Consider the following 25,457-nt stretch of genomic DNA (forward strand, 5'->3'; position numbering starts at 1 on the left):
TCCAGCATCAGATTTTTCCTCATAGGAAAGCATTGATTGAGTGCTTTCCTATGAGGTCTAATATGCGGGCATCATTTGCCGCAAATGCGCATTATAGCTCACTCGTCGCGGGATGTCGGAGGGGTGGAGCATCTGCTTAGCGCCGGCACTGGGATAAGGTAAGTAAATAAAGGGTATTTAACCCTTTATTTACCAGGGAGGGGCATAAGGAAGTGGGGAGAGATAGTGCCAGAAATACAGCTTTGTATTTCTGGCACTATAGTATCCCTTTACATTTTTGTCTGAGCTAATTAGCCCCATCTTGGGGGTAATTTGTAATAGTGTACAGATAGTGTAGATTGAATCCCTTATGGATTTATTTACAGTTTGCTTTTTTCAATATGGATAACAGCAAATTTTATGAATTTTAACTGAATTAAAAGGCTCAGCAAAGGGCGGAGCCTGGGCCTTAACGGGAGCGGACGCAAGTCGCATCGGCTCTGACATTCATCGACTTCATATCGGCAAATCTAACTTTAAAATCGCCCCAAATCACACACACACGGGTGCCCTACCTGGCAGCAACAAGGGAGAGTCCCGGCCACACCATATGCCGTTTTTCCAGGCGGCCAAGACGCCGAAAAAGAGACGGAAAACCGGGGCCTACCCCACCACCCAAAGCCTGGACCTGGCGGCTCTATTTGGCGCCTTCACACCGCCGGGTGGGTCCGGAGAACGGCCGGCACGGCAGAACGCAAGTGCCGCCGAGATGGGACGCAGATCCCACAAATCACCTGCACATTCACCCGCAGGGGCGCAGCACATCGACCAGATGCTCCAGAGGCAGCCTCCTCCTAAAATGGCGCCGAACAGGAACAGTAAGGCCGCAGAACCTTCAGAGAGCCCCTCACAGCCCGTCCAGCCTCACGCTGGGCATACCACACAGGCTGCAGGAGATGGATCAGCCCCAGTCACCCAGCAGGACTTTCAAAACCTGGTGGGGGAAATCAAAACCTTGCTGGCGGCTAACGTGACAGCTATGAAGGCAGATATACGGAAGGTTAGTGGTCGGGTGACAACAGCAGAGGGAGACATCGCTGACTTACAACACGGTATGAAAACCGTACACAAAGCCATCCACCACCTAGAAACCTCGCAACACTCGCTCTCCATACACCTAGCCACACTAGATGACAGGTCAAGGAGAAACCATCTAAAAATAAGGGGCATACCGGACACGGTGACCCCTGAAGAACTCCCACACTATGTGAGACGCCTGGTGGCCACCATCCTGCCGGCCGCACAGGCCAAAAAAGTTAGCCTAGACGGGACTTACCGCTTGCCTAAATCCAACAGAGCTCCAGCGACTGCAGTACAGGATGCCATAGTGCGATGCTCACACTACCACGACAAGCTCTCCATCTGGTCAGCACTGCAAGGCAAGACACCGCTCATCTTTGAAGGCGCCAGCCTCACCTTCTATCAGGACTTCACAAGGTCCACCTTACAATGGCGGAGATCCCTGCAGCACCTCACAAGCCAGCTACGATCAGTTGGCATCAAATACAGGTGGATGTCCCCCAGGCTACTAGTGGTGAACCACGAAGGGACAATGCATAAACTCTCATCGATGTCAGAGGCCCCGACCCTCCTCACGGCGCTGGGCCTACCTCCCCTCGACACACATGAAGACAGACGGGCGACCACCACCCAGAGGTGGAACCCCTCCTGAGCTGCCCCATTTGTTCCTGCCGCCACACCGGCTATAGACCCGGGAACTTGAAACCCTAAGAGTCGGCAGTCCAGGCCGCTAAGAGTTACACCAGAACTGTTTATAAACTGTTCATAAGTTGTTACCAACAATATGTTTAAGCACACCACACACGACACATGCCCACGGAGAGTCTACCACCCCTCACCTCACAAACACCTAGGACCCGGGCGACACAGGGCAGGCGCATGGCTCCACTCCGGCCAGCTCTCCCCCCCCTGCGACCCCCACGGTAAAGGGGTACCACCTATGGCGGGCTAGTTAACCCTCCCACATTTGACAACAAGACGGCACCACTCTGAACAGCCCGACCTGACACATACTTAATAGCAATCTACATTAAAGACCAAATATGCACAAACTTCACGCACACAAGTACCTCTACAACTCACCTCTGAGACACTAACTCACACACGCTTAAACAATTAAACAGTGCAAGACAATCATTGCCATGTATGTTTCAACCATGCAAATGTTTCATGTTGATTAAACTTCGCTGCAGCTGTTGGGGCGCAGCAGTGTATTATGCTGGATGTTGCCACAATATGCACAACAAAAATAAAGAATAAAAAAAAAAAAAAAAGGCTCAGCAAAGCTCAATATGCTTCTGGCCACATATGGATCTAATACCCAAGTTGCAACATACCATTGAGACTAAAATGCCCTGAGATTTATGCTGCAAGACCAACACTGCGATATGATAATAGCATAAGTAACTTTAGCTACAGTATTATTTATTTAGGTACACAGCTCAGGAAACAGGAAACTGAAGACACTGAACCTGTTATTGCATTAAAACACAGTGAACAGCTGCTTATAAATAGCCCTATATTTTGTAATCAAACTTCCTTTGGCAAATAGTCAAGTCGAGTAGATAATAACATCACCAGGAGCATCCCCTCCAGCTCATATTGCATGAGTTCGGCAGAGGACACAATGACGGCATCAGTAACTGTTCAGTTTCTTGGCCATGATCAAGGACAGTATACATATAGCCTGCCAGGTGGAATCATTGATCCTCTCGCCATTTGGAAACATTGATCCTCGCATCATGTGGCTGGGCAATGCTCTGAAGCATGTTGCCATTGACCTCCTAGATCTGGTTACTGTGGTGGATGCACAGTGTGTGAAAATGATCACTGATAATTGCATGATGCCTCAAGCAGGGTTTGGACCATTCCAGAGCACTCTCCACAGCATCTTCCCATGTACTGGCCATAAGCTTGACCTTTACGGCTGTGTGCTTGGTCCAATAATGAAACATATTTATTTACATGACATTTTCACTTGATATTCATTTTTGTCACTTTTTATTTAATTTATGAGGACTTCTTTTTTTACCTGAAAACACGTCATATGGGTAGTGGTAACATATTCTGCCAGTTACATAGAATGCAACGCTAGTTTTTAAATGTACGATAGCTTGTTTGGTGCTACATTATATATTTAGTTGATGCTATACTTCCAGGAAGATGCAGCATTCACCCATCTATGCAGCTAAACAATCTACAGGCTATGCCAGTGATGGCGAAGATTTTTGAGCCCGAGTGCCCAAACCGCAACACATGCCAACTTTTTTTCCCTCAAAGTGTCAACATGGTAATTAAACCTGAATACTGAGGTTTACGTTTAGAAAAAACTACTCGTACAGTTAACTTTTGTTTTAAAAGAAGAACACAACAGAGAGTTAAATTATACAAATTTTAAATAATGATATAAATCAAGCTTATATTTATTAGTATCTCCAACAAATGCAATACATACACACAGACTGCTGAACACATTCACACACCAACTGCTTAATACATACACACCGAGACACAGACTGCTAAATACACACACAGTCCGCTAAATACACGCACACTGCTGAGCACGCAGTCTGCTGAGTACACGCACGCAGTCTGCTGAGTACACGCACGCAGTCTGCTGAGTACACGCACGCAGTCTGCTGAGTTACCTTTGGTGAAGGGGAGGGGGGGGAACACAGCCATCCCTGGTGGTCCGGTGGTGGTATGCAGGACAGGAGGACAGGTCCTGCAGCTCTCCTGTCCTCCTGCGCGATGCTGTTTGGAGCGTTGCCATGGTAACACGCGGCAACGCTCCACACAGCTCGCGGGAGGACAGGAGAGCTGCTTCCTCGATCCCTCCCCCCTGCTTCCGATCCTCCCGACATGGAAGCAGAGTAGGTGCCTGCCGTTTCGGGCAGGCAGGCGCCTACTCTGCAGTGATGGCAAACCTATGGCCGCGTGCCCACAGAGAGGGCCCGGCGTGCCACCTGTGGCACGCGTGCCATAGGTTCGCCATCACTGGGCTATGCTTTCTTAGGCTGTGTCACATAACACTATGCTTCCACAAAGGTATGCACTGCCCTTTGACACTACAAAAGCATGCGTTATTCAAACATAAAGCACTCCCTGGAAATTTACATAATTTAGACTTTGCTCTCACAGAGTTAGTTCTAGGAATTTTGAATTCTATATTTAGTTCCTACTTACAATGAATGTCATCCTTGGATATCACATATACTGCTTAGGAAAGTACTAAAAATAAGGCCAATCACATTACAGAGAAATGGGAACATATTCAGATCAGAGGACCAGTTATGCTAGTGTAGCACCCAATGACTTTTGTGAATTGCAGCGCTGGAAAGCTGGGCAGAAAGTAAAACTATAATAGCCCCTAAAGCCCATACATATATATATATATATATAATCTTTCTTTTTGATAATTTATATATTTATTGCTTTAGGGGCTCCGGAATTTATTAGGTAATAGTTTTATGATTTTTTAAAAATTATTATGTTACAATACAATTTGAAATGTATTAGTTAATGATGTTGTGACATATTGTACTAATGGTACAAAGGATCAGAATGCACTCTACACCAGCCATGGATAAAATGCAAAAATCTTTTATTCACACTAATAATGCTATCAATGCACAAAATAAATGGACAAAAGTAACAAAGGCAAATTATAGAATACAAAATAATTACCCAATTTTCACAAGCCTAACAGAACAGAAACACAAGCCACCAATACCCCCCAATGTTTAGGCACCTCCTGGCTGCCTCTCTCAAGGGTGTCTCGAGGAGGTGGCAAAATGTTTGGGGGCTCGTGTTTCTGCTAGGCTTGTGAAAATTGGGTAATTATTTTGTATTCTGTAATTTGCCTTTGTTACTTTTGTCCCTTTATTTTGTGTATTGATAGCAATATTTATTTGAATAAAGGATTTATGCGTTTAATCTGTTAGCACCTAACCGTATTATTACAATTTGTTTTCTTTTTATGCGTTGGTGTTATTATATTATGACATATTGTACTAAACCACTTGAGTCCTTATGATGGAATTGTTTTGTTTTTTACCTTTTGATATAACATTGTTTAGGCGATAGTCCCTTTCTTTATATTATGCTTTACTAACTGGCTGTAACATTTCAAGGACATTTGCATTTTCATTTTTTTTTCCCAGCAAATAACTGAGAAATCACCAGCTTCTAACAGAGATAAAATAATGCCAGTTAAATGGATCCTGTAGTGCCAGGAAACCAAACTTGTTTTCCTGGCACTATAGGCTCTTGGAGTGCCCCCCTATCTTGCCACTTAAGGGGTTAAAACCCCTTCAGCCACTTACCTTAATCCAGCACCGTGACCTCTCCTTCCCCACCGACGTCAGCTCCCGGGTGGAGCTGAATACGCATGCGCAGCCAGAGGAGTGCGCGCATTCAAACCAACCCATAGGAAAGCATTACTCAATGCTTTCCTATGGGGATCGTTTTTGACGCAGGAGGGCCATGAGAACGTCCAGCGTCAAGTAAGTGCTGGATTAACCCTCAGTGTAAATTCTCAGTGTAAATTCTCTGAAACTGCTATGTTGTCAGCTGCAGGGTTAAAATTAGAGTGACCTGGCACCTAGACCACTTCATTTAGCTGAAGTGGTCTGGGTGCCTATAGTGGTCCTTTATGGAATGATGGGCTGGGTTTATGGGCAGCAAGTTTTAATTCTTTGAACATGTGTTAACTCTTGATTGGTACAAATTTACATCACACCCCTAGCCATGAATACATTTTATTATCTTGCTACACATTATAATATTGGGCAGCTCTTTAAGGACCTACACCTGTGTGTTTGTCGTTTATTTTGGGCTCCACCAGCGCTGCAATAAGGGTTCAGGTTAAAGCAGAGATCCCTAAATTGAAGACCATGGCATTCTGGTTTTTGGTAATACATTTCTTAGACCTTACTTCAGACAAAGTGGTCTAGATGCCTAAACTGTACATTGGTCAACAGAGACTTCATAACCTCTACGTTGCAGACACATTGCTTTAGTGTGCTATTTGACTCTGATCTTTTCTTTTCCCTTTAAATAAAATCTATCACCAAATACTGCTTCTTTCTCGCTCAGGAAGCTCTCATTGTTTCTCATATTATCAGTACCCTCTGCTTATATGCCTAAAAAAATGCCCAAATTGCCTCTTTAGAATTCAGAACGAATGCCTCTTTCAATCTCATCTGACTTACATATAGCAACTCTCACGAAGCAACCTCTTTTTCAGTCTAGAGTCTAGACACTGGCTTCCTGTTCATTTAGGAATCGATTCAATGTTCTTGTGCTTACCTACAAAACACTCCAACAACTCTGTTTACATCTCCTTTTCATTAGCATCCACGTCCCAGACCCTCACCGTTCTCCTGGTCTTCCTCGTTAAGTGATGCCTTTCCAAAGCACATTCACACTTTTTTAAAGAAGCCCATCATCTTGCCCCTTAATTCCTCATCCTATTCAACCTTCTTCTGCCATCTCACATCTACTGTGCTCTGTATTCCTGAATACCACTACCATCCTTTCTGGTAGATGAAGATCATTTAATTCCCTCACTTCCTTTTGTGGATTTCTTCCTCATTGTGTTAGATTGTAAGCTCCACTGGGCAGGGGCCCTTTTCACCTCCTGTTCCCGCATGTCAAACATATCTTGTTAGAACGGTTTATTTTGTTTACTAAATAAATAATCATACTAAAAAAGATGTATTGTTAAATATAGGGATTCTCCACTGATAAAGGCTTTAATCGGCATTGAACTTTATTGCTTACATGCTTGTATCTTTATGATAGACGAAGATGCCTTCGAAGAATTTTATCTCTCATTGACTAGAGCGCTTAACTATTTTAAAACACTTTTATCAATGGAACCGTGAGCAGATTTCACTTTAGTTGATATCTTCCATTCCTGAAATGGGTACTTCATTGACAAAGCAAAGTAGTTTGTATATTATCTGCTGTTTACATATTAATCATATAGTTCTATTGTGCAAAAAAAAGAATATTAAAGGGACACTATAGTCACCACTACAACTACAGCTTAGTGTAGTTGTTCTGGTGAGTATAATCATTCTCTGCAGGCATTTTCATGCAAACACTGTTTTTTCAAAGAAAAGGCAGTGTTTACATTGGCCCCTAGGGACACCTCCAATGGACACTCCTCAGATGGCCACTGGAGGTGCATCCTGGGACAGTGCTGCACAGTGTGCAGCACGGCGGTTAGACATCTCCGCAGGGATATGCTGAACTTTCCTCATGAAGATGCCTTAATTCAATGAATCTCTATGAGAAGGTATTGATTGCCCAGGCCGGCATTTGGCCTTGCTCCCATCCCGCCTCCTTGCCGATTTCAGCCAATTCAATGCTTTCCCTATTGGGAAAGCATTTCATTGGCTAAAATCATAAATGATGATGATGTCAGCAAGGTGGCATATTGGGGGAGGCAGGGTTTTAACATTATAGGGTCAGGAATACATGTTTGTGTCCCTGACCCTATAGTGTTTCTTTAAGGGTAATATTGACATACAGGGTTATATACTAAAGTGTATTATAGAACTCCTCAATGGCATTATTTTCCAAGTTTACTCTCTATACATGTTTCTGTCTGTCTGTCTGTCTAAGTCAAAGTAACCAAACTGGAAAAATTCAGCTATGCTTTCAATTTGGCTACTCTGGCCTTACATTTGAAATTCACTTTGATTTCTCACTTTAACCCAGTACAATACCAACTTCTAAAACAGTGCAATATATGAATAACAACATCTTATTACAAAAGCCACAGTTCCAACAAGCACATTTGCCAACCCTGTAGTGCTATGAACTCACCATAATAATACCAGCTTGTGCTGTAGCAAATTGCATCAGGATCCATTCATAACTATTCGGCCCCCACACTCCCAACCGATCTCCTTTCTTCAGGCCAAGTGCTAAAAGACCAGCAGCAAGAGTTTCAACCTAGGGAGACGATTACAGTTCAGATTGCAATAGATGGCAGTTTAGGCAATATACAAACATTTGGAAGATGTGAATATATCCATGAAAATAGATACTATAAGAAATATATGACATTATTAAATGCAGGCTCTTTTACAAATCATGTGAGTAAATAAATAAATAAATAAATATAAGCTCATAATGTTGTGAGTTATTTCAATTCCCAAAACTGCAGGCTTTTCTTCAGTCTTCCTGGGAATACTTTTCTCATGCAGGAAGCTGCTGGCAGAGATCAATGCTATATGCCGACATTAGTGGGCAATTAAATGACCACTATAGCAGTAGGAATACAAAGTCGGACCACCAGGGGGCATGCAGGGTTTAGACTAAATGCCTAGCGTGTCATTTGTTGTGAGCATTGATGTTTTCCTGTACGCCAATCAATGGATTGTATAGTGTGACACCAGTAGCTCCACCTTAACCGTACCATTTCCTATGGACCTACATCTGAAGGGGGCCTAGGAATGGTGCAGTTTGGTTTGGTTGTATGGGCCACTTTCATAATGGAAACACTCAAAATAGCGTACCGGACCGTACCGACCCAAACCGTACGCTTAGTGGAAACGGGGCATTAGAAACTATCTGATAGAAATAGAGTTTTACTCAGCTATTTCTGCGGAAGCACCTCAAGTGGCTGTCAGTATGACAGCCAGTAGAGGCATTTAAACCAAGCACTATAAATACTGCTGTACCATCAGATCAGCAATGTTTTCAATTTGCAGTTTTTTTGTGGATTTAAGCCTGCAATGTGAACATTAAAGTTTTTATAAAAATTGCAATGTCCTACATTTCATTATTAAAGAGTCAAGACCATTGCACCCAGATCACGTCATTGTGATGAAGAGGTCTGGGTGACCATAGTGTTCTTTTAAGAGAACTGTTCACAGAACTGAGTAGGGGAATACAAACAACTCCTCCCTCTCTTTTCCTCATACTTTGTATTAATATTTCATGGTCCTCCAAACATCCCTTCAATGCTATAATACACACATCTTTGCTTAGCTGGCTGAAGGTTTTGCGTGTGCCACTCTCCAAGACAACAAGAGCTTCATGATCTGGACGTCGGTATGTGGTTTCCGCTAAGCACTGCTGCATAGTATTACTGCTAAGCGGCGTTTGGCATGTTCCATGGACGTAACTGGTGGTTGTAACAGGTCTGGGCGGTGGAACATCTGTCAGCAATGTGCTAAAAAACAAAAGTACATTATTATGTGTGTTTCCATGCAGATATGTTACTAACAAAAGCATTTATACACTACTGAATTCAATAAATGTTTGAAAAGAAATATGTCAATCAGGGGATATTCCTGGGGCAAATGCTATTACACAGACATCACTGTCTAAAAAGTACTATATGTTTATAATATGACTTATCTGAAATTTACACATCTACATTTACACTATTTTTACCTATTTATTTTCCCATCATACAAGTAAACTTCCCTCTTAGGTTTTGGAGAGGTCTTCCCTCTTTGGAAGTGGGGCAATCTATCAGTCTGATGATACATGCCATAAATGAAAAGGGTAGTGGGAGCAAAGACTCAAACCATCTAAAAAACTGTGCTTACAACAAAAATACTCGACTGGCCATAGTGTTTATTTTAGAGAGTTTGGTACACGGCACAAGGACAATTTGCACAGAGACGGAGATGGCAAACACTTTGATGTTACACACAACTGACTTAAAAAGTTGCACAACAACTACATGGATGTGCATGTATAATGCGGCATCCAGTGGCGGCTTTTGAAGTGTTAAGGTGGTGGGGCTCTAGACTCCACCGCATCTAGGTACACCGCACCGCCCATCCTAAACTAGCCTATAATGAGCTACATAGCCATAACTCTGAACACTGCAAGTTAAACAAAATAAACACAAAAAATACACACAAGTTTAAAAAATTCATACACAGCAAAATCTGAGCAAACAATTTTTTGAGCGGTAGCGTTCTCAGTTTTATACTCGTATGGCAGAAATTAATAAGAAATATAGGTAATAAATCTATTAGTAGTTACTGAATTTGATGTAATGTACAGTGTGTGTGTATCACAGACCTCCAAAACTCACGCAAGTATGCAACAAGTATAAGTGCCTCATGAAACTCCATGGCAATATATCGTTGAGTAATGTGCAGTGAGTGTAAATGTAGCATAAAGCTCCACAGCAATAAAACTCACACTTATACACACTGGATTATTGATGAGTAAAAAAGAAGGTGCCGAACTTGTGTTTCAATGCACAGCGTCAGACGACTGACAAAGGTGCACACACTGTGCACCGAAACGCGCGTTGGGCATCTTCTTTTTTCTTTGGCACAGGGCACTATACACCTATTCACAATGGTGTAACATATCATGCAGACTTAAACATGATATCATTTTATAGCACTTCACTTCACTTTTCTTTTTCTTACTCCTCTGACTATTGAGCAAGTTTAACAGGGAGAGAGGCTTGTCTTTTACCTATACTACTTTGTCTACTATAAGAACGTTAGGTCACTATGCTGCAGCATTTTTCAACTATATATTTGCCGCAATTGATACATTTGGCAACACATATATACAGACTAACAAGGAACATTTTTAACTGTTTAATATATGCATATATTTAGATGTGACCATTCTTATCATTCTATCTAATTTAACCACTTAACCCTGAGTAGTGTTAAAAGGTATAATAGGTCCAGCTTTAATTGAATTTGTGGCAGATCTACTAACAGTTCTCATTCCTGTTTAGATGTGTGTGTGTGTGTGTGTGTATATAACTGCAGTCCATGATTATACTTACCTCAATATTCTGGTGGAAAGTCCCCATATATTGGAGACAGATATCCACATTATTCTGGTAATTACCATACCAGACCATCTCCCCTAACTTGCATCTTAACAGTGCAACAATTTGCACTACTTAATATGGTGCCCTGATATTTAGATAATCCCCCTACATTGGCAAATAAATCAATAAAGCCAGATATTGAAAGGGTACTACTATCATGGTTTCCATATGTCAGTCAGAGGTTTAGCCAACAGGCTTTGATAATAAACACCTGCTCTCTTTACTGTTTGGTTAAGTGTATATTTAACATTGTTAACTATTTCTCCAGCTAAACGCTCACGCTCAAAAACTATTTTGTGGGGCGGAGCCTGACCGCCGAACGGAGCAGAAGCAGGGGACACGAGCTCCTGCTCGACGGGCAGGAAAAACGGCATAAACGAGGGCTAAATAACCCAAAGACCTACCAGGGTGCATCACCCACGTCGGGGGTGCACCCCTGAACAAAACGAGACCTTTTTGGAGCCCGTAGGAGCCAGAAAAGCGGGACACCAAGCGCGGCCTACAGAAGCCGGAGCTGGGGAGAGGCGGCCGCGCTCTCCGACACCAGACCCTATAAGCAACTAAGCAGGTCTCCTACCCCCCCCCCCTTTTTGGACCGGTGGGGGATATCCCGGTCCCCACTGGACAGACAGACCAGGCAAGATGATCAGCCATCTGGCTACATCGCCGGCAGGAACGCTGGACCACCGGGGTACACACAAGATGGCCGCTCAGGAGCCAAGAAGGGCGGGCGCACACACCACACTACCCGCTCGCTGCATGGAGGGCATTAACAGGCTCTGCAAGGGCCTCTGGACACTACTTCGCCACCGCGGAGCGTCCTGCAACCAAGCAGCCAGAGCGATCGCCTTATGGATCCGCCCTGTGACCCGCAGACGCCATTACAGATACCTACTCCAAGCCAACAGGCCCTCTAAACGGCCACGAAGGCACCAAAAACCATCATGGCGGACCATAGTGCCAGGCTGCCGGAACCCACGCACTCGCTCCCATGCACACAGCAGCTGGATCAACGAGCCATCCCTGCAGCCACACCACCTACCTAAACAAAGAACCTCGGTCCAAGGAGGCACAACTCTACACCCGGAGAGGATAGCTGAACACCACATGGCTATACAAAAGGACGCTTCACACAGAAACACCACAGATGGAACTAAACCCGGGGGCCCCACTGAGCAGCGAGCTTTACATGGACACAGCAAGTATATGCTACCGATGCCCGTAACAGGCATAGGCTGAGGGACTCCTTGCCTGCATAACTCAGCCCCCAACCTGGGCCCACAGCGGTGGTACACATACCCCCCCTCCCTGCGACCACATGCTAAATAGTTCACGTTTGCATCCTGTACCTTTATTGATCCCACTTTAGCAATAGCAGGTCACCTGCCAGGCCACCCAGTGGACAGGGAAGCAGTAACACATCTTGTTTGCCTTTATAATCTAAGCCTTAGCTGCTGCCTCCACCTGTCTACAATGTGTTCTAAAGATCATATAAATACTGAAAAAAATGTGACTAATCTCTAACAGTTTCATATCTTATAATTTGCAATGTGCTAGCCATTAAGCAACTATTGCCTGCTCCTACTATTGTTAGCATAGATAGATCAAACATGTTTCTATGCCGTATACTCACAGACCCACGCTATACATATCATTTCTGTTTTATAATATATAAAACTTGTGCAGACATTTTACTTGCCCTGTTTGAAAATGTATGATTTTGCGTGTGACTGCTGTTGTGGCACCACACGCTCGTTGTTAAAACACGCACAACAAAAATAAAGAATTTAAAAAATAAATAAAATAAACTATTTTGTGTGAGAGCGTTTTGAATTTTTCAATTTCTCTTTTCGATATAGGGGTTAAGCCCCTAGGCATTACTGGAGGATCTCTCTGGTGATATAATTCAGTAAGGGTGGACCTGCAAGCACAGCCCACTTTAGTTGAATATATTTTCATAGTGACCTGCACTAACTTCTTCATAGCAGTGCCGATCGGACAGGGGCCTAGCGGCTCTGTTAGATATGCCCATCAGTACACACATCATTGGCCTTCTCAGCTTGTAGGTCCTCCGTTAAATGAGGCATGTATAAAGAAGGCAGAAAGAAGTGGAGCAACTGAATGTAAACCAAACAGACTCTATATTTCTCATTTAGCAAGTTACCACTAGCAACCACTTTAAGTAAGGATCAGCCAGCAGGCAGAGGTGGTAATATAATGTACTTCATTAAACAGTAGGTACTGTGATAAAGTGAAGGCAGAGAGGCCATTTAACCCCAGGGGGAGTATATGTAGTTTGTGTGTTGCACAACACAAAGCTATGTTTAGTTATGGGCCCCTGGGGTGGAGCATTTGGAGAGAAGGGTGGGCCAATGCTCCACTCCACATTTTAGTGGTTTTCCTGGAAGACATAGATAAATTGTGTTTTCCTGGGAGACATAGATAAATTGTGTTTTTTGGACTGTCTCCAACCCACTGCTCAGCTGCAGATAATCAGCTGTAGCAGTGGGAATAAACCCCTCCCTGCTAGGCAGGTAAAAGGGGGGATTGCTGGCTTCCTCCCAGGAAGCAGGTAGGAGAGAGGCTGTTCTCTCCTGCGAGAGAGTCAAGGAGACTAGGCACTGGGAGTGCAGAAAGGGAAGCAGTTAAGGCTGGCTTGGAGCACTGGGAGTGCAAAAGAAAAGCAGTCAAGGCTGGTTTGGAGCACTGGGAGTGCAGAAAGGGAAGCAGTCAAGGCTGGCTTGGAGCACTGGGAGTGCTGAGAGCGGACAAAGAACTAGGTTGGTGAAACCAATATTGTTTTGTTTTAGTTTAACCCCTGAGAGATAGGGAACCTAATGTTAGTTAGTGCTCAGACGAGCTAGGTTTTTGTTTATAGGGATTTGTGTTATATTTATGTTTTCATTTACTGCCGTCTCCTGTGTGGATTTACAAATAAAGTGCCTGGAGTATATGCAATTACAAGGACTGTGCCTGTTGTTTACCCTAGAGGACCGTGCTACCTGCAAACAAGGATCACAGTACCTAGAGACATGTGAGAGACTGGGCTTCTATTGAACTCCTGTGCTGCCAGATATGATAATGCTGTAACTCATTATTCCTTGCCAGAGAGTGTGCATGACGCTCTGTTTGCTCTAATAGGACAAATGATGAAATGTGCTCCCTGCTCCTGTGGACTGCCCCGGGTGGGATTGACATGAGCACATGGACTGATTTCTCATGCCTTTTAAGCAGTATGTCAGGGTCAGAAATAAAAAAAATAAAATAAATAGTTTGCTACACTGGGCATCTGCTGGTCGGGAGGCATGCAGGAAGCACACACTCTGACCAAGTGTATATCACTTGCGCATGGTCTAATTGTGTGCACATTGCAAGCCTCCCCGAGTCTCCAAACTCCTACACTTGAATGTAGATACCTCCAGCGCAAGACTAGCTAAACAGTAATCTATCCGTTCTACCTAATTACAAGGGGTCTGCCTCATTATGCAAAGCATTACACGTTGAAAGTGCAGCAGCTTATAATGCTTGTATAATCAGTAATAACAACCTAGGAAAGCACACTGGAGTATCCCTCACCCAGTGAATGAACATCTGTATTAAAATGAAGTGCTCTTGCTTGCTTACATCACACAAACGGTAACAAGAGATAAAGAAATTACTGTGTGAAGGAACTTTACCCTGTGCCTGTAGATCATGCTAACAGGGTGCTCATGGCTAACCTGAGGCGGTCGTCTTCTGCTGTGCCACTAACTCCGCCCCTTCCTACTATGAGCCAATTAGAGCTCCTTAACAGAAAGCAATACGCATGACTTTTCTTGAGTGTGTGGGCCAGACGCTCAAATGGCAGCTGAATGGATGGCCTCTGTATTTCTTTCATAAAGGAGACTGAGCATGTGTAATGGGTCCAGAAATAGGACCGATTTTACCAACGCCCTATTATTTTGTCATGCCTAGTACTTGCTCTCAAAATAGATTCTCTAGACAGCCACTAATCATCTATAATAATTACATATACAGCACATATTTTTCACATTCATATTTTGCAAACCCAGGTGTAAGATTACTTTTTATTCCATATATTTTTTTTTATGGGTTCTCCTGCAGGGGAATCCAAGAAACAGGGTATGCACCTGCTGGTATCCAGTGTAAGTTGTCAAACTCTATTAAAATGATTGACAAATTACACTGGGATGACACAAGGGCACACTTGGCAACCACTACAACAGTCTGTAGTGGCCATTGTACAAGTGGTATTTCTTTAAGAGAGCAGTAACGGTGGTAAGTGGCATTTCCAGAGCTACACAATCTCATTAAATATCAGCTATCTAATCTGAGCTCTACAGCTCTGGATGAAATAGCCAACTATTAGATGCTGTGGGGAAATATCTCAATATTCTTGCACAGCTTGTTTTTGTTTTGTATCCCCAATGGCTGAAGAGAAAATCATATGTTCTCCAGTGGCATGCTGTAACAAGTAAAGAGGCAGCAGGTAAACAAGGTTAATGAACTACTAAACGCTGTAAAGTACATTTTGCTTTGTACTTCCTGAGAACTGCTGAATGCTCAAGGTAGAAAGTATTGAAAGCACTGATAATGCTGGGGAATATTGAGATTGCTAATGAAATCACATTGGTTTATATAGCGGTGCCTGACACCTCAAAGTAACTAAAATACAAAAACAGGCAAATAGGATAAAATGCTATCAGTCAAATGTGTTCTGTATACATGAATTTACTATCCGAATGCCATGCTCACATCATGGATTTAATGTAAAGCGCTGTGGAATAATCTGGCGCTATATAAATACCAATAATATTAATAATAATAATGGATGAGTGGGGACTATCTTCACATTTGGTGGAATCGTGATATAATTAAAAAAACGTGGGAATTGGGTTATGAAAACTATATTCAATTGGTAATGCTGTTATTGATATAAAACCTGATATTGCAAAAAAGAAAACTGTAGGAAGCTACTAATATGTATGCCCTGATGACATTTCTAAATGTGTCTGGCTACTGGAGTTGGAGTAATGACATTTGTGATGGAGGCAACATGTTGAAGTATCTGACGTCGAAATTGCTGAATGGTTTTACCTATATATTGAGCACCACAACTGCATGTTATTATGAGATATATATATATATATATATATAACCCGAGTGGTGCTACAGTTAATAAGTGCATTAGTGTGTACCTTAATATTGGACTGTGTAGATTTTACTGTAGTTGAGGGAGTGATGAACTTACATGCCTTACAATGCCCACATCTGAAGGTTCCTTTGGTGTTGGCGAGCCAGTTGGATTTCAGGGCAATGCTTGCCGTGTGGCTATGTACCAGTAGATTTAGCAAATTTGGGGATCTTTTGGCAGTGATTGTTGGGCGATCCGTTAGCTGGGGTTTGAGTATGGAGTTATGCTGCAGTATAGGCCGCTTTTTTTTTTTTATAATATTAGACATTGTTGGCCAAGCACAGGCATTTATCAGCCAGTTTGGACTCATCCAAACAAGACATTTAGGCGATATCTCCCTTTCTCTTCCACGTGTGTTTTTTGCCTCATAAGATACATTTACTTTTCTTATAGTTGTTACCGACAGCTACATGTCTTTAGTTAGTTACTTGTTTCCGGTTACGGACTTTGCTAAATGTTATTATTATCTTCTGCTAAAGCAAAGCTAATGATCTATCTATAGATTTCTAGAATTTACTGTTGGTCATTTTCCTTTCTATTTTTCACTAATAGGAATTCCCTTAGTAAATGTACTTAGAACAAAATCCTCTGTACTTATTTCCCCCTTCCCTTGTATTCACGTGTTTATAGGTTTTTTTTTTTTTTACTTCTTTTTAACAATATCTATTAAATGTTATATTTTATGTGTTAACCTTACTATATGACCGATCTCATTAGGATAGATTATGTTCTTTTGTTTTCTTGTTAAAACCTGAAATTGCTTTGTTACATCTGAAATGGCAGACGCTAAACAAAAAACAATCCCTCCTAACATTCCATTTTTTTGTTGCCACTAAAATAATAACTAGAACATAGGGCAAAATAGATAAGATTCAGGGCCACAGATAAGAGAACAAATACTCTTTTAACCCCTTAAGGACCAAACTTCTGGAATAAAAGGGAATCATGACATGTCACACATGTCATGTGTCCTTAAGGGGTTAATGCAATATGGAACAGGGTTTATTTTGGACAAGTGTTAAAGGACCACTCTAGTGCCAGGAAAACATACTCGTTTTCCTGGCACTAGAGTGCCCTGAGGGTGCCCCCACCCTCAGGGACCCACTCCCGCCGGGCTCTGGCGGGAGGAAGGGGTTAAACTTACCTCTTTCTCCAGCGCCGGGCGGGGAGCTTTCCTCCTCCTCCTCTTCTTCCTCGCGACGTCATCGGCTGAATGCGCATGCGCGGCAGGAGCCGCGCTCGCATTCAGCCGGTCGCATAGGAAAGCATTCATAATGCTTTCCTATGGACGCTTGCGTGCTCTCACTGTGATTTTCACAGTAAGAAGCACGCAAGCGCCTCTAGCGGCTGTCAATGAGACAGCCACTAGAGGCTCTGGAGGCTGGCTTAACCCTCAGTATAAACATAGCAGTTTCTCTGAAACTGCTATGTTTATAAAAAAAAGGGTAAAAGCTAGCTGGACCTGGCACCCAGACCACTTCATTAAGCTGAAGTGGTCTGGGTGCCTAGAGTGGTCCTTTAAAGGATCACTATAGTGCCAGGAAAACATACTCGTTTTCCTGGCACTATAGTGCCCTGAGGGTGAAATAGACTGACCGGTAAATGAATAGACTGACCGGTAAGTCTCTACATTTGAAAACAATAAAAAAGGCTGCGCCACAATCAGTAATAAAAAGTCCAGTTAAAAGGAAAAAGTCCAAATATTTTATCCTTACAGATGGTCTTTGGTGATGAGGTAGAAGACAATAGTAGAAGATCTCATCACCAAAGAACATCTGTAAGGCTAAAATATTTGGACTTTTTCCTTTTAACTGGACTTTTTATTACTGATTGTGGCGCAGCCTTTTTTATTGTTTTCACTTGTCTTATTCTAAAGGGTTTGAGGGATTCCTTTTAAGGTTGCTGCCTATAAGTTAAGTAAGCGCTGTCTCATTCTTCCATTCTTTTAAGTCTCTACATTTACCTGTCATAGTACTCTGATAGGTTGACTTGGAATCCAACCAACCAGAGTGTTGCTATGAGTCAAATTACACAGCATGGGAAAATTCCAAAGAACTTTCTCATGCTGTGTAAAATGACACAGAGCACTCTGATTGGTTGAATTCCAAGTCAACCAATCAGAGTACTGTGACAGGTAAATGTAGAGACTTACCTGTCAGTCTATTCATTTACCTGTCAGAGCACTCTGATTGGTTGGCTTGGAATCAACCAATCAGAGTGCTCTAAGCCTAATTGCAGGGCATGGGAAGACTTTATAAGCCTTTCCCCGTCCTGCGGAGCTCAGTCTGCGCTGTGCCCTCCATGGGTGAAGAAGGATTACTTTTTAAGCGTCGGGTTTGATTTTTTTTGTCAAATGTTTTTTGCACTCTGTTTTTTTATTTTATTTTCAAAGTTCGACGGGTATTCTGGATTTTTTTGGACTTTTCTGGGGCTGAAAAAATAAGATTTTAGAAAAAAGAAGACATCAAATGGTAAGTTTTTTTTTTAAATCTTTTTATTTACAGGGATTTAGTTTTATTGTTCCCCCCTCACTATTTCTGGGGTGGTGGGGTGACTAGGGGCTTGGGGACCGGTAGTCACCTGGGAGGGGGGTATTTACACTTAGCCCCCACCCGTCACCCATGGGTACGGGTAGAGGGGGGAGAACAATAGGCCCCCCCCCCCATTTTCATTTAGGTCCCCCACCCACCGCTCATGGGTGGGGGCCGGGGGGAGGACACCAGGTCCACCCCTCCCCATTTTCATTTAGGGCCCCCACCCGCCGCTCATGGTTAGGGGCCAGGGGGAAGACAATAGGTTCCCCCCCCCCCTTATTATAATTTAGGGCCTCCACCCGCCGCTCATGGGTGGGGGCTGGGCAATAGGTCCACCGTTCAGTTTAAGAGCCCCCACTCGCGTGGCATGCGTGGGGGGATACTATGGCTGCTCACTGTTTACTAGACATTCCCTAGTATTAGTAAATTTGGCTATAAGACCAATTTAGGTATTTTAGCCTTTTAGTAGATAGCTCCCTGATACCTAGGAATTAGGGAGCTATCTAATATCTATCTGCAAGATGCAGCACTGCAAGTATGGATTTAAAAAAAAATGGAGTCCCGCGCTTCAAGATGGTCCAGGGGATCATCATTTATTACCATTCCGTTGTATGCAGTGCAAGGTAATCAACAATGAGTAATAAAACCAGCTGAATTACGCAAAAAAAAACTTTCTTCAGTTACTTGTTGCTGCAACTCCAATTCTACAGGGGACTTAAATATGTAAGACAATGTGGACACTTACATAAATAAATGTATCCCAGATCCTAATATTGGTGCTGGATTATTTCCAAATGTAGAAATCACCAAAACCAGCCAAACAGTATGCATGAGTGAAAAAATAAATTTAAAAAATTAAGTAACATTTGGATCAATTGTGCGGAGCTTATAGTTACTCATCGAATGCCCTTGTCATAATTCCAGATACATTTGGAAGTATGGACTACCATTTTGGTAGTATAGAAACTCTGTCATTTTATTTTTTCTCTCTTCTTTTCTTCTTGCTTTCATTGCAGAGGTGTACTGCATAAATTGGAAGTCATAAATCCTTGGTGGAGTGAGGTAGGCATATCCATTCCCTCCCAGGATTCATTTATATACATATTTATGTTTTTTAAATTTCTATGTTGATAACGTTAGGACAGGCACAAAACAAACAAATGCCATTATATTTCTTTTTTATAACATGTTGACTATGTCTTCTCATGACTCTCCTATTCTATGTTACAAAAAATATTTTGAATGTGACGTAGATATTTCACTGCACTGAAAATGACTGAAAGGGATATTCACTCTCACATATAAATCTTCAGTCAGCATGACATACCTAGAGATAACATATAAACACACTGGTATACTCGCCAGATACACTTTTCTCACTGCATAAATGCTGGACTCCCAACAGTCCTTATTTTGGAGGGACACTTTCGAATGTCAGGGTTTCGAGTTAGTTCTCTGGTGTCTCGCATCCATGGACACCAGGCAACTGCCCACGGGCATCCAATGATGTGCTCCCGCTGTGCAAAGAGCACAATGCATGAGTGCTAGTATCCTGTAAGGTTCAGCGTGCTGAGGACAGGCCAGACAAGTCCCTTCAGTACGTCAGTGGGCGGCCATCCCTTTTCTGGGGCTGAGCAGCGCCGACTCACCCATCCTGATCCACAACTCCCAGTGTTGGAAGGTATGCACATGGTGTAACTGTCCACTTATCCAACTTTTTACAATGAGAATTCACAAAATACTAATTTTCTCTCTGACTTACCTTTCTAACTATGTAATGGACTATAACCACTATGGTTCTGAAGCACCCCAATGTAAGAAGTGAACAGTTAACTTCTTACCTGGGGTCTGCATCCCCATCTATACTAATTCTCTAACTTTAAATACATTTATAGTGTTGCATTTCTTTAATTTAGATGTAGAGGCCACCCACAGTGTTCTAACGTGGAAGTTTCTTCTAACACAACAGTGAAATGGTCTTCTTGACACAACTCTGTTAAACCTCTGTGAAATCATCACGAGTTATGATCTCCTGGGCCAATCTATTTCTCACGTACGGTGGACGCACAGCAATCACAAACAAATGCTTCTGTAAGAAACCCTCACTTCCTTTAAGTGCAAGATTTACAAAGTGTGCTGATTTCTTTTTGTAAAAAATAGGAAAGAGGGTGCAGACAGTTCATCCATCTGAGACACCATTTCAATGCATTAAGCACATAATAGATAGGAGAAGAAATCGATAGTCAACGGTGTAGAAAGCAAAGGAAATATTAAAGAGTATTAGAAAGGAATAAAGACCCTTGGATTTTGTACCAATTACATTGCAGTTTTAATAGTGATGAGTGCGGAAACCAGAAACAGAAGAGGTCAAGCAGAGAGTTAAGAAGTTAGTCAGCCTTATATACACAACTCTCTCGAGAAACTTGGAGGCAAATTGTATTGGGTAGATATGGTGGTTGTTGGATACTAAAGGTCAAGCGTTTTTAGGATTGAAGTTGCGTTTGCATGCTTGGGAGCAGGAAATACACCAGAGTCTCTCAGAGAGACTAAATATATTAGTAAGAAAGAGAGCAAGAAAAGGGGACAGTGTAGGGAAAAATTGATATAAACACTGTCACTTAACACACTGGAACTCTGATATACACACTCACTCATATTGTATTCACATGAATACTGAAACACACAAACAATGATAAACAGGAACACCAACACAACCACTTACTGACACTCTATGCACAAACACTGACACATTCATATATTGTATGCATAGGCATTCCAAAGAGCTAGTTTGACCCCTGCTCTTAATTCCAGTTTTGATAACTAGCGGTCAAACTATTTTGTATATACCTTAATTTCTATGTGCTTTTTAATTTCTACCTTGGTTATTTAACCTTGAATCTCTTTTTTGTGGGAATTAGAGAAAGTAAATGGCATCTGAACGGACTGGTTTTTAAGCTCTTTTCCAAAGTTCACGTTTCAGCTTATTTTGATTTGGAGGACAGAAAGATAGGAAAACTGCAATGGCAACTCATAATGCATGTATCACTTTTCCAATGGTTGACAATGTTTCACATAAAAAAAAAAAAAAGTGATTATCCCTTTTACTAATAACATGCATTGAGATCGCACAGCTCAAAACCGCTTGACAGAAAACCTTGGCCGGAGCAGCACCCAAAAGACTTCTTGCACCATAATCACAACAATGAACTGCAGTGGTTATAGTTCTTTAAATGTCACTTAAAAGGAAACCTCAAACATTAAAAGTAAAAGTATTTATTTCTAAATGTTCCTTTTTTAGTGTAGATTTAGTGAATCCCACTATTTAAAAAAAAAATACGTTTCTCGCTCTTTTTCTTTTTCAGCTGAGAAATCATCTTGTCACCACAGCTCTGCTCTACCATTATTGATAATCTCTGGGCCAATTCAGTGCTTACTCTACAGAAGCATTGGGAACCTAGAAGACATGTCCAGCAATAACTATGCTACCCATATAGAATGCTTCTCATAGAGAGGCACTGATTCCAATGTTTCACTATGAAAAGTGATCACTACTGTGTTGGACAATCATTCAAAGCAAGTTTATAAATGAGACAGGTCTATTAAAGGTGCTGACTTCTCTAAAAGGATTACTTAAATGCTTTTGAGGTGGGCTTTTCTATGTAAAATTCCCTACTGGGCACAATGGAGAAGGACCCCCCTCCATTTGCAGTATAACCTGCAAATAAAAGGTTTTAACTTACCTGGCATGCAACGCTGGGCGAGGCTCCCGGCACCGAAACCCCTGACTCCTGACCCCCACCTTAATGTCACAGGGATCTTGCACGGCCCGATCACAGGCTTCTTTTTTAACCCCTTAAGGACACCAAACGGAAATATTCCGTCATAATTCCCTTTTATTCCAGAAGTTGTGTCCTTAAGGGATTAAATATATGTGAAATGGAAGTAGGCAAGAGGGAGTTTACAGTGGGTGAGAGGGAGAGGAATCAACTTTTCATTTACAGGCCAGTGCGCCTGACGAGAGACGCAAGATATGCACAGAACTGACATTGGCCCAATGTGACGTATGCTGGGGGTGTTACTAGCCCGCAGTACACAACTACAAATAAAACACTGCATATAATGACTCTTACCACCATGACCACTTCAAATCACTGCAGTGGCCATGGTGGTTGGAGTAAACATTTAAGTTTATTCTGGAACCTCGGCAGAAAATGAATCTGTGCGTGGTTGTAATTTACATAATGCTCTTTGACTAGAACTAAATATGCTTGTTTATATATGGCAATAGAGATTCTAAATATATATAAATATACACACACACTTGTTTTATTCATAATCAATTATTGTTTTTGTAGCCTGTTCTATATGGGTCTAATAAAATAACCAACCACAATCTTGGCTGTACACACAGACAGCAAAGTGTTTTTCCCTGCTACACATATGGCATACTTTTCAACTGGCCCAACTTTCTGTTTACAGACCATAGCGATTGTTCCCTGTACCCTACAACTTTCAAAGTACTTTTTAATCAGTTCTCAGTGTGCCTTTATAGTTTGGGGACAGTTTTTAGCATGTTGGAGTTTCAAACACAGGTCTAGCCTTGATACATGTATCGCCTCTCTAGACGTCATGCTGCCCTCGTGATAGTCGAGGAGTGTGCCCATTTCGGATTATGTGCCCTGGCAATGTCTCGAACTGGTGTTTAGTATTAGAAACAAAAAGTTCTGCACACTCCAACGAAAAATACAGCAACACATCGTGTACCTTCACGATACAAAGTATACCAGCATGCAATCCATTGCTGTATGCATTGTGTTGCTTGCATTGTTACACAGTAAATAATTACAACAAACTCATATCACTGTCATATGTCACTGCACAGCCATGTAATACTGTAGGTAAGTGGTCAGCTATGTATAACTTCTTACCTGCACCGGTGGAAGCCACGGTGACATATCCGCCTCCAGCCAGCACTAAGTATGTCCCGGCTTATCCCTCGTATTAATGTCAGAGGCGCCATGAGAAGCGATCAATAAACACTCCTCTGGAACTGCACCAACACCGCTACTGTAGGGGTGAGGACGTTCGCTAGACCACGCCCTGTAGAATTCATGCAGTGCAGTCGTTTTTATAGTCGAATGTAAACCCCTTCCTACCCCAGTAAGCGGAGCATGAGTGCTTTTTACGGGGGCACTCCCACGAAACGCCCACGTGGTCAGCCCACATTCCATGTTAACCCAGAGGCTTTTCAGATATCATTAAAAAAGTATTTACTTCACAGTTATATGGGTGGGGGGTTAAGTTAAGCAACAGGGGGTCCAGAGGACAGAGGTCGACTGTTACAATGCCACCTTTTACCTAAAAATAAGAAGCTGCCTTTACTAAGGGCTCACCATTTAACTTGGGCATTAATGGATAAATGTTGGCATGCCCCCAGTTATGGGCTGCATGTACAATGATTTCTCAAATAGGTAAATAATTCAGCACTCATTAGTTCAACTGACCATTGGTAAACCAGCCATAGTGGGCTAAACGTTTCCTATGATGCTCAACCATCACAACACTTTTTTTTAATGAGTTTGAACCCTCATTCTGCCGTTCTGCTTGTGGGCAGTTCATATAAGTGTCTGACATGACTGTGGTTCAAGGTGACTTTCTGGTACTGCGTGGCCTTGTGTATGGCCAATTCGCACAGCTATAGAGGGTGATTTTCAAGTGCCCTCTGTTTCAGGGATATCTGAGAAAATGTAAAAAAAAAACACATTTTGAACACAGTTATGGCTGCACTAGATTATTTCCTGTTCTGTGTGTATACAATAGTACTGCCTTGGCACTTAGTACAAACACAGGGCCGTTTGGCTCGTCAGCTGGTGATTTGTGCCAGTTAAGCGGAAATGTGCCAAGCAGAGCTTTCCCATTAGCCATGGACAGAGTCATTGGGCAGAGTAGGAACCTACCTACAGGCACATGCTGTGCCGGTTAAATGTCTCATCCCTTCCCACTACCTACAAACACACCACTGCTACTTGCTGACTGGAATAGATGCTACATGACTCTGGGATCGCTTTGTTTAGTCTCAGGGAGCATGGTTTCTGCATTGCCCTGTCCCGTCAGACAAACAAATGTATACTGCTACCCTCACTGTACACACACACACACACACACTGTTACAAACATATTATGATTATTGACATTTATATAACGACAACTTATTCTACAGTGCTTTACAACAATATAAAGTGGGATATATAACAATAATAAATGAGACAATTACACAATGTTACAGGAGCAATAGGTTGATGAGGACCCTGCTGAAACAAACGGAGGCGGGGTATAAAAACACAATAGGAAGGGCAACGAGGAGGATAGTCACCAAACGGCAAGGTGGGAATGTAGCCGAGCCTTTAGGTGAAAGTGGAGCGTGGCCTTTTAAGAGAGAGCAAGAAACAGCTTTGTGAAATAGACGTTACTTTGAGAGGCCATAAGCTTTTCTGAAAAGATGTATTTTGAGGGACTTCATAAATGATTGAAGACTAGCAGAGAGTCTGACAGGGCTGGCAGGCTTTTTGAAAAGAAAGGAGCAGCCTATAAGAAGTCATGCAAATGCATAGGCGTGCGCACGGGGTGTGCCGGGTGTGCCTGGAAACACCCTAATCCCAGTGGCACGCCTATGGATTGAGTCCTACAGGAACAGTGTTCCAGCACCTTTTTTTTTTAGCGGGAACGCTGTTCCTGCAGGCACTCAGCACCCCCAAATGCCCCCCTTTTTCCCTCTGTCTTGGGAGGGAGCAAGAGGTGATGGACACCCTCTCCCCCCCTCCCCCGGTCGGGT

At 42.6% G+C, this 25,457-nt stretch overlaps 1 protein-coding gene across 1 annotated transcript in view; it reads right to left on the minus strand.

Moving 5' to 3' along the window:
* ACSF2 (acyl-CoA synthetase family member 2) overlaps positions 1–23,743 on the minus strand; it is a 128,530-nt gene extending 104,787 nt beyond the window's left edge. Inside the window, exons 1-3 of the mRNA XM_063459062.1 lie at positions 23,554–23,743; positions 9,055–9,250; positions 7,897–8,025 (exon numbers count right to left, since the gene is read on the minus strand). Coding sequence (XP_063315132.1) covers positions 7,897–8,025; positions 9,055–9,250; positions 23,554–23,645 — 417 coding nt within the window. The 5' untranslated portion in view covers positions 23,646–23,743. The remainder of the gene's footprint in view (positions 1–7,896; positions 8,026–9,054; positions 9,251–23,553) is intronic.
* Positions 23,744–25,457: the final 1,714 nt, after the last annotated feature.

The sequence above is a fragment of the Pelobates fuscus genome, chromosome 6 (assembly GCF_036172605.1).
Source record: "Pelobates fuscus isolate aPelFus1 chromosome 6, aPelFus1.pri, whole genome shotgun sequence".
Taxonomy (NCBI): Eukaryota; Metazoa; Chordata; class Amphibia; order Anura; family Pelobatidae; genus Pelobates; species Pelobates fuscus.